At 41.3% G+C, this 15,839-nt stretch overlaps 1 protein-coding gene across 1 annotated transcript in view; it reads left to right on the top strand.

Moving 5' to 3' along the window:
• Window positions 1-457: 457 nt before the first annotated feature.
• The window catches only part of LOC136872283 (suppressor of lurcher protein 1-like), a 171,564-nt gene continuing 156,182 nt past the window's right edge, over window positions 458-15,839 (top strand). The window contains exon 1 of the mRNA XM_067146102.2: window positions 458-669. Coding sequence (XP_067002203.2) covers window positions 458-669 — 212 coding nt within the window. The remainder of the gene's footprint in view (window positions 670-15,839) is intronic.

Raw genomic sequence — 15,839 nt, 5'->3', positions numbered from 1 at the left:
ATAAAAGTTTTCTCCGCTGAACTTTCTCTGGCAGCCCGTTAGATGGCTCTGTGAATAAAAGTTGTCACCAGAATGTTAGTTGTTGCTTCCTGTGGGTCCTACTGAGCGAGAAACAGAAAGAAATCCATCTCAGGATATTTTATATTTCAAAAAGTAATTCATTATGAAACTTAATTCAATTATTCAATATAGGGTTATCAAATGAAATTTGTATGCATTGCCAACCACGATATTTCGCTACGGAAATAGTAAATGGACATTTTAATAATTAAAGGAAAGAATTAGTTGAAAAGACATCAGGGTTTGTATAAATTGCTTTTTTAATACAATCCTAGTTTCAGGTGGCTAAAATGGAATGAAAATTTAATTTTTCTCCACAAAGTGGTGAACTTTCTTGTTAATATCAGTTTTCATACAGCGTAACTGCCCCAGTCTTGTGGATTACAGACATGTATCAATGACTGAAATGCTTTCTGTTTCAGCCTCGACGTGTGACCAAGTGTTCAACAGCGATGCGACCAAGAGTGGGTCGGTGGCGTCTCCGGGATACCCTGGCCCGTACCCTGCCCGCAGTCACTGCCGCTACGACTTCCAGGGCAGGGGGAAGGAGCGGGTACAGATCATATTCAGTGACTTCCGGCTCTACCACCCGACGGACAATTCCAGAGAGTGAGTACATCTCATTTGATTGTCTGCATTCTTGTAGAATCTTCTAGTCCTTAATAATGTCATACCACTGCATCTACAGAGGCAAGTCGCTCTCGTTCGAAAACACGAAAATTATAGCAAACCGGAACTTGTTTATTATCCATGATGACATTCCTCGAGTCCAGAGAAAAGAATTAAAATCAAAGCCTTCGTCAATCAATCAACAATGTATTAGAGAGTCATTTTTTTTGCGAATGCTCAGCGGGAAGAGCAGAGGCCATCCACGGCCAGTCCTCAGCATTCAATCAATCAATCAATCAATCAATCAATCAATCAATCAATCAATCAATCAATCAATCAATCAATCAATCAATCAATCAATCACTACTGATCTGTATTTAGGGCAGTCGCTCAGGCGGCAGATTCCCTATCTGTTGTTTTCCTAGCCTTTTCTTAAATGATTGCAAAGATATTGGAAATTTATTGAACATCTCCCTTGGTAAGTTATTCCACTCCCTAACTCCCCTTCCTATAAACGAATATTTGCCCCAATTTGTCCTCTTGAATTCCAACTTTATCTTCATATTGTGATCTTTCCTACTTTTAAAGACACCATCCAAACTTATTCGTCTACTGACGTCCTCCCACGCATGCAACATTTTTGTAACGCTACTCTTTTGTCGGAAATCGCCCAGAACAAATCGAGCTGCTCTTCCTTGGATTTTTTTCCAGTTCCTGAATCAAGTAATCCTGGTAAGGGTCCCATACACTGGATCCATACTCAAGCTGAGGTCTCACCAGAGACAAATATTGGCCGGTCTTAGAAAAGAACATTTGAATCGTCAAATATCAAATTCTGCGGTTTTCTGATTTTTCATGGAAATTTATACTTGAGTCTACGGCCGACTGTCGGGTCTTGAAATGAAACAAATAGTTCTCTGTATGGTATAAATCATAATTAGCATACATTTGATCTCACAAAACAACACGAAGCAATCGGTCCAATTGTGATGGATAATATAGGGTATCTTTAAAATAACTCCGGGGTTTTGAAGTTAAATGTTTTAACGAAATCAAAAATTGTCCGCCTCTGTGGTGTAGTGGTTAGTGTGATTAGCTGCCACCCCCGGAGGCCCGGGTTCGATTCCAGGCTCTGCCACGAAATTTGAAAAATGATACGACGGCTGGGACGGGGTCCACTCAGCCTCGGGAGGTCAGCTGAGTAGAGATGGGTTCGATTCCCACCTCAGCCATCCTAGAAGTGGTTTCCGTGGTTTTCCACTTCTCCTCCAGGCAAATGCCGGGATGGTACCTAACTACGGACGCTTCCTTGTCACTCCGGGCAGAGTGGCTCAGACGGTTGAGGCGCTGGCCTTCTGACCCCAACGTGGCTGGTTCGATCCTGGCTCAGTCCGGTGGTATTGAAGGTGCTCAAATACGCCAGCCTCGTGTCGGTAGATTTACTGGTACGTAAAAGAACTCCTGTAGGACTAAATTCCGGCACCTCGGCGTCTCCGAAAACCGTAAAAGGGTAGTTAGTGGGACGTAAAGCAAATAGCATTATTATTTATAGCTTCCTTGTCTATCCCTTCCAGTCTTCCCATCCCCCCTCAAGGCCAACCGTTTAGCATAGCAGGCGAGGCTGCCTGGGCGAGGTACTGGTAATCCCCCCAGTTGTATCCCCGACCCGGAGTCTGAAGCTCCAGGACACTGCCCTTGAGGCGGTAGAGGTGGGATCCCTTGCTGATTCCGAGGGAAAAACTGACCCTGGAGGGTAAACAGATAAAGAAGAAGAAATCAAAAATTAAGGATAATGTGTTATACATGTTTTGAAAGGCAATATTGTCAAGTTTCTTAAACAGTTTAGTACAGTTCAATATGTACCCCATTTGTGGCATGGCATACATCCAAATTGTAATCGAGCTCTTGACGCGTCCTGGCCAGCATATTAGTGGTAATTATTGACATAGAAGTGACGATCATAGCGAGCAAGCGGCATTAGTTCACTCCGATTACATCTTAACAATAACAAGCACAGTTATAACAATAAAATCTGTATATCAAAAAGTTTTATGTACGACGTGAGCGATGCGGAGTGTTGACCCTGAAAGCGACCGAGCAGCGGCCTGACCATGTCAGTGCAGTGCAATGGCGACTCTACAACAGAAAGCTCAGTGTATTATTACTAGAGTCCGGATTATTAGGTTCTGATAGGTTAGAATGCAAACATACTTTAGCCAGTAACAAGTATACCCTACACTGTACAACGGTTATGCTATGAGATTTGCATAGATATTAGGAGTACAGCCTATAGAACTCCTTGAATTGATGCTACTCTTCCTACAGTGTGGTGCAACGGGTTGCATGACACCTCCTACAAACCAAATTACTTTGCATTCTAACCTACTACACCTAAAAATCCGAGGTCTAGTTATTACTGTACAACGGAACTTTCGATGCCAGTACCTTTATAATGCGCCTACGGACAAAACTATTTGTCGATGGCTTCGTGCTTTTAAAGAAACTACAAGTGTTTTGAAACAAAAATGGATAGATGCCGTGCCACAAGTGGGGCACATATTGAACTACACTAAATTTTTAAAAAGCTTGACAATATTACCTTTCAAACCCTGTTTAACATATTATCCTTAATTCCTTTATTTCATTAAAATATTTAATATCAAAACCCCGGAGTTCTTTTTTGGATACTCTGTATTCCAGTGGTTTACCTATCTACCAGAGTAGCTTTCATATTAGACAATCATAAAGCCGAGTGAACCTTACTGAATGACAAGAGGCGTGCATTAATTTAAAAATATAAAACTAAGCAAACACGACTATCAAAAGAAGAAGCTCCGCACTAGAAATAAGTACTTTATAACCCATTTCAAGATGAATATGTGTGTTTGAGTCATCAGTCCATAGACTGGATTGATGCAGCCCTACATGCCACCCTATCCTGTGCTAACCTTTTCATTTCTACGTAACTATTGCATCCTACATCTGCTCTAATCTGTTTGTCATATTCATACCTTGGTCTACCCCTACCGTTCTTACCACCTACACTTCCTTCAAAAACCAACTGAACATGTCCTGCGTGTCTTAAGATATGTCCTATCATTCTATCTCTTCTTCTTGTCAAATTTAGCCAAATCGATCTCCTCTCACCAATTCGATTCAGTATCTCTTCACTCGTGATTCTATCTATCCATCTCACCTTCAGCATTCTTCTGTAACACCACATTTCAAAAGCTTCTATTCTCTTTCTTTCTGAGCTAGTTATCGTCCATGTTTCACTTCCATACAATGCCACGCTCCACACGAAAGTCTTCAAAAACATCTTTCTAATTCCGATATCAATGTTTGAAGTGAGCAAATTTCGTTTCTTAAGAAAGCTCTTCCTTGCTTGTGCTAGTCTGCATTTTATGTCCTCCTTATTTCTGCCATCGTTAGTTACTATACTACCCAAGTAACAATATTCATCTACTTCCTTTAAGACTTCGTTTCCTAATCTAATATTTCCTACATCACCTGCCTTCGTTCGACTGCACTCCATTACTTTTGTTTCGGACTTATTTATTTTCATCTTGTACTCCTTACCCAAGACTTCATCCATACCATTCAGCAACTTCTCGAGATCTTCTGCAGTCTCAGATAAAATAACAATATCATCGGCAAATCTCAAGGTTTTGATTTCCTCTCCTTGGACTGTGATTCCCTTTCCAAATTTCTCTTTGATTTCCTTTACTGCCTGTTCTATGTAAACATTGAAAAGGAGAGGGGACAAACTGCAGCCTTGCCTCACTCCTTTCTGGATTGCTGCTTCTCTTTCGAAGCCCTCGATTCTTATCACTGTAGACTGATTTTTATACAGGTTGTAGATAATTCTTCGTTCTCGGTATCTGATCCCTATCGTCCTCAGAATCATAAATAGCTTGTTCCAATCAACATTATCGAATGCCTTTTCTAGATCTACGAATGCCATGTACGTGGGCTTGTCCTTCTTGATTCGATCCTCTAAGATCAGACGTAAAGTCAGGATTGCTTCACGTGTTCCTACATTTCTCCTGAAGCCAAATTGATCTTCTCCCAACTCAGCTTCAACTTGTTTTTCCATTCTTCTATAAATAATACGTGTTAAAATTTTGCAGGCATGAGATACTAAACTAATGGTGCGGTAGTTTTCACACCTGTCAGCACCGGCTTTCTTGGGAATAGGTATAACAACATTCTGCCGAAAATCGGATGGGACTTCTCCTGTCTCATACATCCTGCACACTAAATGAAATAACCTTACCATGCTGGTTTCTCCGAAGGCAGTCAGTAGTTCAGAGGGAATATCATCAATTCCAGGTGCCTTGTTCCTATTTAGGTCACTCACAGCTCTGTCAAACTCTGACCTCAAAACTGGGTCTCCTATTTCATCAGCATCAACAGCCTCTTCATGTTCCAGAACCAAATTATCTACATCGTTACCTTGATACAACTGTTGGATATGCTCCTGCCATCTTTCTGCTTTGTCTTCTTGCCCTAGAAGTGGCTTTCCATCTGAGCTCTTAATATTCATGCACCTAGATTTCCTTTCTCCAAAGCTTTCCTTGATTTTCCTGTATGTAGCATCTACCTTTCCCAAGACCATACAGTCTTCGACATCCTTGCACTTCTCCTTCAGCCTTTCTTCCTTAGCTACCTTGCACTTTCTATCCACTTGATTCTTTAATCGCCTGTATTCTTTTCTGCCCTCTTCATTTCTAGCATTCTTGTATTTTCGTCGTTCATCAATCAGGTCTAGTATCTCCTGAGTTATCCACTGATTCTTAGTTGATCTTTTCTTCCTTCCTAACATTTCTTCAGCCGCCCTACTGACTTCATTTTTCATGACTCTCCACTCTTCCTCTATTGTGTTTCCTTCAGCCTTTTCATTTAGTCTTTGTGCAACATGTTCCTTGAAACAATCTCTCACACTCTTTTCTTTCAATTTGTCTAGATCCCATCCTTTTGCATTCTTTCCTTTCTTCAATTTCTTCAACTTCAAATGGCATTTCATGACCAACAAGTTGTGTTCAGAGTCCACGTCTGCTCCTGGGAAAGTTTTGCAATCCAACACCTGGTTTCTGAATCTCAGCCTAATCATAATGAAGTCTATTTGATACCTTCCAGTGTCTCCAGGTCTCATCCACGTATACAGCCGTCGTTTGTGGTGTTTGAACCAAGTATTGGCAAGGACTAAATTATGATCAGTGCAGAATTCAACCAGCCGACTTCCTCTTTCGTTCCTTTGTCCCAATCCGAATTCTCCTACTGTACTACCTTCTCTTCCTTGGCCTACCACTGCATTCCAGTCTCCCATCACAATTAGATTCTCGTCTCCTTTTACATATTGAATTAAATCTTCTATCTCCTCATATATTCTTTCGATTTCTTCATCATCCGCTGAACTAGTAGGCATATAGACCTGCACTATTGTGGTGGGCATTGGTTTGGTGTCTATCTTGACAACAATAATTCTTTCACTATGCTGGTCGTAGTAGCTTATCCGCTGCCCTATTTTCTTATTCATTATTAAACCAACTCCTGCATTTCCCCTGTTTGATTTCGTGTTGATAATTTGGTAGTCGCCTGACCAAAAATCCTGTTCTTCCTGCCAACGTACTTCACTTATACCAACTACATCTAACTTTAGTCTATCCATCTCCCTTTTCAGATTCTCTAACCTACTACAACGATTCAAACTTCTAACATTCCACGCTCCGACTCGCAGAATGTCAGTATCCATCTTCCTGATGATCGTCCCCTCTCGTGTAGTCCCCACCCGGAGATCCGAATGGGGGACTAGTTTACCTCCGGAATATTTTACCCGGGAGGAAGCCATCATCGGTACATCATTCATACAAAGAGAGCTGCATGTCCTCGGGAGGTAGTTACGGCTGTAGTTTCCCGTTGCTTTCAGCCGTGCAGCAATATCAACACAGCTAAGCCATGTTGAGTATTATTACAAGGCCGTATCAGTCAATCATCTAGACTGCCGCCCTTGTAACTACCGAAAGGCTGCTACCCCCCTTTCGATGAACCATTCGTTAGTCTGGTCTCTCAACAGATACCCATCCGATATGGTTGCACCTGCGGCTCGGCTATCTGCATCATTGGGACACGCAAGCTTCCCCACCGCGGCAAGGTCACATGGTTCGCAGAGGAGGCAAGATGAATATAAGATACGTATTCTTCAAAATCAATTTGTTTTAGGAATTAAGAATATAGATATCTCTCTTCTCTCTCGAAACATGTGATGAAATTACAACTGAAGTTATTAAGAATACTCAGCAAAGTTGCGCACCTACATATTTTTTTTTTTTTACAATTTTCTTCACGTCGCGCCGACACAGATAGGACTTATGGCGACGATGCGATAGGAAAGTAAGCGACCGTGACCTTAATTGAGGTACAGTCCCAACCAGCATTCGCCTGGTGTAAAAATGGTAAACCACGGGAAACCATGTTCAGACCTGCCGACAACAGGTTTCGAACCCATTATCTCCCGAATACAAACTGGGAGCTACGTAAACCAAACCGCGCAGCCATTTGGTCGGTTTACATAATAAAGTACTTAGACCTATATGAAAGTTCTTTTTACAATTTACACAGTACTGTAGATTGGTCTTACGACGACGATGGGATAGGAAAGGGCTATGAGTGGGAAGGAAGCGGCCTTGGCTTTAATTAAGACACAGCCTCATCATTTGTCTGGTGTGAAAATGGGAAACTACGGAAAACCATCCTCACGGCTGCCGACATTGGGGTTCGAGCCCAGTACTGTATCTCCCGAATGCAAGTTCACAGCTGCGCGCCCCTAACCGCACGGACAACTTGCTGGGTATTATATGAAAGTTTATAAAGCTTATTTAAACAGTTATGACGTGCTGTTCACAGAACTATTTACAGGAAGAGAAATTAACATAAAAATACACGTAATGTTAGATGTAGCGTATATAAATGGGTTTAAATGAGAGTTTGATACGACACCGTGGCCCGTTATTCAATGAATTACACAGCAGGTCCGCAGCAATTAAATCCCGCGTGTTCGTGGTCCTCTTCTACCTTGTTCGGGTGTAATTTCTCTCGCAACAAAATTAACAGTTATCTGCATTTTGAATTGTCAAACACGCTACGCTTTCTATTCATGCATTTATGAATTTTACAACCCATCCAATTTTACACAGATTATTTGATCTAGAAGTGCATTTGGAGACAATAACAAGAGACAAAGCACTCTGTTATTTACAGGTGTTCAAATATCCATATGAATATATAGGCCCTGTATGTCTCATCTGATAAGTGAGTCGATGAATAAAGTCCTTCGCCCTATTTACGTCGTTGTGTATTTCTTCTTATCCGTCGCTCTCTCTCAGTTTTTCTCATTATCTCTGTGTATTTCCTTCTTGATCGTCCTTTTCATCTTCGTTCTCCCATTTGCAGATGGTGTATTCTTTTCGATTTTCCATTAGCATCCATTATTCATATGTGACAATACGACATGAACCTCTATCTGCCAACATGAGTCAAGCCTCGTACATCTTTATTTATAATTACAGTTCGTCTTGTCCTTCCAGCCACCGTTCTTACAAATCTTACTTCAGCCCGACAAATCCTCTTTTCCATTGTAGTTCCTCATAGTCCGACCCTTACAGTGATAAGATTTTTTTGCCTTTTAAGTTAGGTAGATGGTCTAATAGTTATTCAATGACACTCCCTGGTTCCTTATAAGGTCTCTAATAGACTTAGTAAACGTTCCTCCATCCAGTTGGTAAGTTCCTCATCTTTGCCTCTATTTCAAATAAGTGTTTTAACTATCCATTTGATTCCAATATGAATATAAATGTTCCAGCTAACTCATTCTTGGTTGCCAGCGTTTCGCCCCAGTGTGCTAATTTGGGCTCATCAGTTGGTAACTAGCACGCCAAGTGCATATAGAGGAGGCCTCTGCGTAGGCTACTTGGACTATAATTTTGCCATCAAAAGGGTACAGCTTAGTCCATGTTGAATGATTCTTTATAGGCTAGAAGAGGAGATAGGACACCAACTTAATTTACGAGAAACCCATCCAACGTCGAGATCTGGAAAGCGCGCTGTTGTTGACAGAGGCACTCAACGTCTGTACTTCCGCCATCGAGAAACCCAGTCCTGCTGTAAACATGAGCGTGATCATAGTAACGTTTATTGGTTGATACTATCGAAGGATATCTATTAATCGCTCACTTTTTAGTGATAGATGGACACCCTAGTGCTGAATGGTGACCCAAACGCACGGCCACTTGCTCGGTTTTCAAAATAATAATAATAATAACAATAATGTTCTCGGTTTTACGTCCCACTAACTCCCTTTACGGTCTCCGGAGACACCGGGGCGCCGGAATTTTATCTTACAAGAGTTCCTTTACATCTCAGTAAATCTACCGACACGAGGCTGACTTATTTGAGCACATGCAAATACCTGTGAGCTGAGCTGGGATCGACTCCATCAACTTGAGCTCAGACGGCTAGCACTCTACCGTCTGAGCTACTCAGCCAGGATTTTCCATTTTCTCACAAAGCAAATGCCAAGGTCGGAGCTCAATTAAGGTCAAGATTGTAACAACCTTCCCAGTCCCAACCTTTTCCTAATCCCAATGTCATCGAAAACGTTCATGTGTCAGTGCGACGTTAAAAGGAAATTCCTTATGCATTTTATCAAGATCCTTGAAGTAGTCCAGGTAACGAGCAAACCGGGTGAGCGAGTGGCTGTGAGCTCGCATCTGGGAGATAGTGGGTTCGAATCCCACTGTCGACAGCCCTGAAGATAGCTTTCCGTGGTTTCCCATTTTCACACCACTCAAATGCTGGGCCTGTACCTTAATTAAGGCCAAGGCCGCTTTCTTCCAACTCCTAGTCCTTTCCTATCCCATCGTCGCCATCAGACCTATCTGTGTCGGGCGACGTAAAGCCACTAGCCAAAAAAAGTAACGAGCAAATTACGTCTAGATTGATTGTAATATTTTCAGGGAGACATCATATTCTATTTATTACATTATAGCGTTTCCACAAAACAAGCGTAATTAGTTTATCTGATAATATTTCAGCATGAGAGGCAAATATAGGACAGTGAAAAGTATGAATATATCTACTTTAAACTTGAGAGAATCTCACCATTGTTCCCTGGAACTCTGGAGGATAAGGTTTGAGTTATGACCGACTTGACAATAATCCAAGAGATAGTGCTGGAAAATCCTGCGAACTTACACAGGCCTGATTATAAAATGCTTTTACTTTCACACGCTTGAGTCCACAGCGTAAAGTGAAGCTGGGGAGAGGGAAATTTTTAAATATGCATAAACTTTGTGAAATTAGATATTGGAAGGGTGTAATAGCAATGCAGAGGATCGTGAACGCGTCTACTTGCATGTCCAAAGGATTAATAGAGCTTGTAAAATGTGTACAACTTCCCTTTATCTGTGGCTAGGAGAGGGGACTTTTTAATTTCCCTTATACTTCTCATTCATTCATCCACTCAATCATGAGTGCTCTCCCCCTGTTGGTGGCTATCCATGACTGGGTGAGAAGAATGTTCATTCGATCATTCATACACGAGCGCAATTCAATTTATTAGCAAGATACCCGTGCTTCGCTACGGTATTTTACTGAAATTTATAATTGAATGTTTAACATTTTCGGTAGTTGGCTGTCGGTTGGGCTCATAAAATATATCCTCAGTTTGTACATCAAACGGTTTTGGAGGAATGATTATTTAATTTCGGATGTAAAACTAATATTAATACCATAGAATAGGAATGATTAAAACCCTATGTCAGTTGAAATCTAGGACGCCGAAGTGATCAACCTGCGCAATTGTGATTTGTACGTCGAACACTATTAGAGGTGTAGAATGTTTTCTTAGATAACATCTAGCACATAGAAGACCAACCTCCATATTCAACTAGCATCGTACGTGAAACAGTTTTGGAAGAATGAATATTGTGCCATTTTAGAGTAAGTTCCTATCTAAACTACTTAGGGGAGAAATGTTTTGAAGTATACGATAATTGACACTTAGAACATAAAAACAACCTTCGTGTAAAATTACAACATTGTAGGTCAAACTTTTTAGAGAAATTAACAATTTCGTTTACCCCTTAGGGGTGGAATGTTTTCAAATATCTCCTATTTCACACCTGGGATTGAAAATATATTCCGCCACCTCCAATTTTATCTTCGTACATTAAACGTTTCTGGAGGAATGAATATAGTGTTGAGGATATTAAGCCCCATTTAACTCCCTGAGGGGTTATTTTTTCAAACCTCATGTTACTTAATACCTACGATATAATTTAAAATGTTTACTTCGTAAGTCAAGTGGTTTCAGAGAAATGAATATTTTTGTCATCAAACCTCACCCCACCTCCGCCAGTGAAAACCCCTCAGGTTTGTATTGTTTTAAAACCACCTCTTACTTGAAGTCTAAGACATATAGGAGCAACCATCGTGTGAAATTGCAGCCTCGTACGTCAAGCGGTTTCAGAGGAATATTTACTTGTATTTTGCCTGGGCGTTGATTGACAATCAGTGGATTTAGTCATTTGATAAAAGTAATCGTTCCTCGGCACTGCACTAAGACATTATCTGAAAATTCCCGAAGTGTAAAAACCCACCGAAAAATTGAGTTTCATCTACCCCAGTACCTCCTTGTAAACCACGTTTGTCGTGTTACCTTTTGGGGCTAATATGACCAGGCTACTGGCAGAGCTAACTCTGGAACATGCGACATACAACTGTCCATGTGAGAAACAGTCCTCTCTCAAGTCGATGCCGGCCAATCTCAGTGACTGCCCTTGAGATTTATTAATAGTCATGGCAAAGCACACCTTGAGAGGGAACTGTATTCTTTTAAACTCGAACGGATATTCCGTTGGGATTAACGGTATTCTTGGGATGAAAACTGCCTCCCCCCGAGCAGACCCAGTGATTATTGTGGCTTCTACAATGTTTTTATGCAATGCTTTTACTTGTAGCCTAGTTCCATTGCACAATTTAGGCGGATTAAGATTTCTTAGTAACATTACAGGTGCTCCGATTTTAAGAATGAGTTTATGTGATGGAAGAGCAGAAGGATTAAGAGTATTAAGAAATTCTACGGGGTAATGGATGGCGTCGTCCGTTTGGATCACTGAGTCAAAAGACCTGTATTCAACGTCTTGTTCTTTGATGACCTTTAATAGGAAGTCATTAATTGCGGCTGCTTTATCGTTCTTCGGAGTTAAGATGGCACGCTCGTACAACCATTCTATGGGCTTCTCCTTGATGTTACTTATATCAGGATAATACTCTAGAAATTAGCTCTGGAAGGGAGCTAACCACTGTACCCAAATCTGAGGGGATGGTGACTTTACCTTCGACTGAAGGGTAATTTCCATCGCCTATTTTCAGTAACATCTCAGCGAAAAGCCCAGCAGATATATCACCTCTTAAATGGACCCTCATATTTCTATGAAGTGTAAGTTTCCTGATATGTTGCCACAAATATGAAGCCTTTAGGCACGATTTGACTTCATCTGCCCGTGTACCCCTAGGTATGACGGGTAATGTTTGGCGAAAATCTCCAGCTAAGAGCACGGTAACCCCTCCCATCAAGCTATTGTTTTCTCTTATATCTTGTAAGGTTCTACTGAGAGCCTCGAATCCGCCCTTGTGTGCCATTGTGCATTCATCCCAAATTATTAGCTTACACTCTCTCAAAACTTGCGCCATGTTACTCTGTTTGGAAATATTACACATAGGTGTCTCTACTCGCATCATGTTCAAGGGCAGTTTGAAAGCAGAGTGAGCTGTTTTACCTCCTTCCAGCAGCGTAGCAGCAATGCCTGAAGAAGCAACAGCCAAGGCTATCCCACGATCTTTTCGTATTCTTGCCAATAAAAGATTTATGACAAATGTCTTACCAGTGCCCCCTGGAGCGTCTAAGAAAAATGTCTGACCTATATCTCTTTCGATGCTTTCTAAAATTTGGTCATAAACATAGGACTGTTCATCGTTTAACGAATTTTCGTTAGCACTTACAAACTGTGCTAAAATATTTGCATCGTAGCTGATCTCCCGGAGGTAGTCTGTGTTTTGTAAGACTGCTTCACATCTTGATGGCTGAGGTAAACCATACTGTTGTAGGCACTGACCTCCCAAATATAGCACTGTATCTTCAAGACAAACCAAGCATTTATTGTATGCTTCACTTAAAATTAGGTGAATATCTCCATGTTTTAATTCTGACTCCATTCGATGCCGTATGTCTTCAGAAAGGCTATCCTTGTATTTCTCCCAAAGATTTAAAGCATCTGACATCTGACAAAATATCAACATTACTGCAAAAAGTTCACGTAATCTAAATGGAAGACGACAAAGCGCAGCTTCTTCCATAGTTGCATCCCAGTGTCTTTCGTCTTCTAGTAAGCCTCGAGCCTTACATGCTGACTGATATGTAGGTTGAATCGTGCCATTAACAGTCTTCAAATCCAAGAAAGATGTGGGGCCTCGGACTTCATGAAGTAAAAGGCGAAGATAATAACACTCTGTATTATTAGGGTGGATAGTATACACCCTGCCTAAAGCCCGATCTTTCTTTATTCCCGGCCAGCCATTGACGTCATTTCCACGTTTTCTTCTCTCAAATCTATTATTTTTCCATATACAATAAGAGGGAACTTCAACATAAAGAAGTGTTTTTGCAAAATCATCTGTTTTGCATAAGTCAAAAAATGCTAAAAGTGTAGTTATTGGAGTCATTTGGATTAAAATAGACACGCTGTCCATTTTCTAAATGCACAGCGAGATGGAAGACAGTCGGGAACCTTTCATGAATGGGAAAAGCCAGAATTCTCCATACAGCCTCGGAGCTGCTTATATATCGACCATTCTCATAGAATTTAACTTCATCCTTTTCATTTTCAAGACTAAATGTTGCCTGATCACTCCCTTTATTAACATATTTACATATGTATTTGATGGATTTCACGGAGTTACAGTATTCCACATTAATATGAGCACCGAAAGTACGTGAAAGAACAGGGTTATATGGCACTACCCATCGGTTATCAAGGGTCATACCATTAATTTCAACAGTGAAACCACCATCTCCTGGAGCCCTTCGTCGATATTGTGGGTATCCGTCTTCTGCCGTTTGAGTTTCTTGGATGAGAGGTCGAGGAAACTTCTTGCTGCAGCTACCTGCTTTCATACAGGGTGATCTGGTATTTAAATGACCACAAGGCCCGTGGATCATATTCGCCTTGATAATTTCATGAAGGAGAGGATCTTCTGCAGGGTCTGGTATCTCTGCACAAATAACACTGTCTAATTTATCTGGAGAAATGCGTTGTTGTAGCCACAACAAAATGTGTATATGAGGCAGACCCCGTTTTTGCCATTCAACGGAATATATAAAACAACGCACTTCCCCAAACAAATTCCCCTTTGTTAGTAATGCCAAAAACACCTTAACTTTTAAGTGAAATACCCTAGCTGTGATATCATGACGGTCGTGAGGCTGTTGTCCAGATAGTAATTCACTTGCAATTTCTTTCCATCGAGGATTACATGTAAATGTAATGAATAGATCAGGACGACCGTAATGGCGAACGTATGTCATGGCGTCCTGAGTCTTTTCATGCATATACCGTGGTGACCCAGTGAAAGATGACGGAAGTACTATCATCTGACCAAGCTGAGCGACGTCGGTATCTTGTCTACCTATAGCATCTCTAAGGTGTATGTAATTATCAACTCTGATTTGCTCCTGGTTGCTTCGAATGAAATTTAGTCGCTCTGTCTCAATTTTCGCGTACATATCAACTAAGTATTGATTAAAAAGAGATCGGCAGTACAATAAATGGTTGGTTTCCATATGTCTGATCATTATACGGTAAGAATAAAAGTTTAACGCAGAAACTGTTTTTCGAAGGGGTAATTTCGTTTGCGGGTCAACCTGAGGGATGTCAATAGAGTAACCATCTTCACCACGAGGGAAAAGTAGTGGATACTGCAACGCATCATACGAACGGTGCACTTCACTGATGCGTTGCAATTTGTTACCATGACTTTGTAATAAAATATCTCGTTTTTCAAACTGTTGTCCAACTATGACCAGTGCTACTTCGCTTGCTGTCGGTACATTAAATTGTCCTCTATGAGCATTGGCTGGTTTTCTATCAGCGTGTATTACAACTTCAAAGTCTTTAAAATTTTGAGGTACTTTCTCGAGAGTAGTTTTTAAGTCCTTTATGTATGGGTTATTATGGTGAAACATCGCCTGCAATTGTTTTACCAGGCCTTGCTTTACATCGGGGAAGTTGGTGCACCTTAAGCGCGCCTCCCTCTCATCCTCTCCAACAAAATAAATCTGTAGGAACTGAGGGTCTTTTTCAGGCAGAGGTTGCAGACTACCAATTAAGTGATACACTTGACCTTGCACTTTGAAAGTTGGCATAAACCCATCTTCCATAACTTTTTTTGCTCCAAAAGAAGTCATTTGAAAGCAGCCATTGTATATTCTAATGCGGTCCATGAAATGTATGTGCTCAGGATGCATACCCATGATCAAACTATAGAGCGGCTCAGGAAGGGGCAATAAAGCCGGAAGCTGTACTTTACCAGCGCTACAGCACATACCAGGCGACTCTTCTTTAAACTTAAGGGCGTTACAGTATACGCATTTATGACTCATAGTGCCCAGGGATACGGCTGTATCCGTTTCATAAGCTATCTCGGAGTCATATTTCATCCCAGAAAAAGCTTTCGTCTTCCATGGAAGAGATCGCCTTTCCAATCGTCGTCCTGGATTATTCTGCGCATGTCTACGAACAACTGCTCTGTGAACCTCCGGATGTTTTTGCTGGTAATTAGCTGCAGCTGCTCTGTGAACCTCCGGATGATTCTGCTGGTAATTAGCTGCTGCTCTGTGAACCTCCGGATGATTCTGCTGGTAATTAGCTGCAGCCGCTCTGTGAACCTCCGGATGATTCTGCTGGTAATTAGCTGCTGCTGCTCTGTGAACCTCCGGATGATTCTGCTGGTAATTAGCTGCAGCCGCTCTGTGAACCTCCGGATGATTCTGCTGGTAATTAGCTGCAGCTGTTCTGTGAACCTCCGGGATGATTCTGCTCGTAATTAGCTGC

The sequence above is a fragment of the Anabrus simplex genome, chromosome 4, assembly GCF_040414725.1.
Source record: "Anabrus simplex isolate iqAnaSimp1 chromosome 4, ASM4041472v1, whole genome shotgun sequence".
NCBI lineage: Eukaryota > Metazoa > Arthropoda > Insecta > Orthoptera > Tettigoniidae > Anabrus > Anabrus simplex.
Note: the sequence above shows the minus strand (reverse complement) of the source record. Positions and strands in the feature narration are given on the sequence as shown.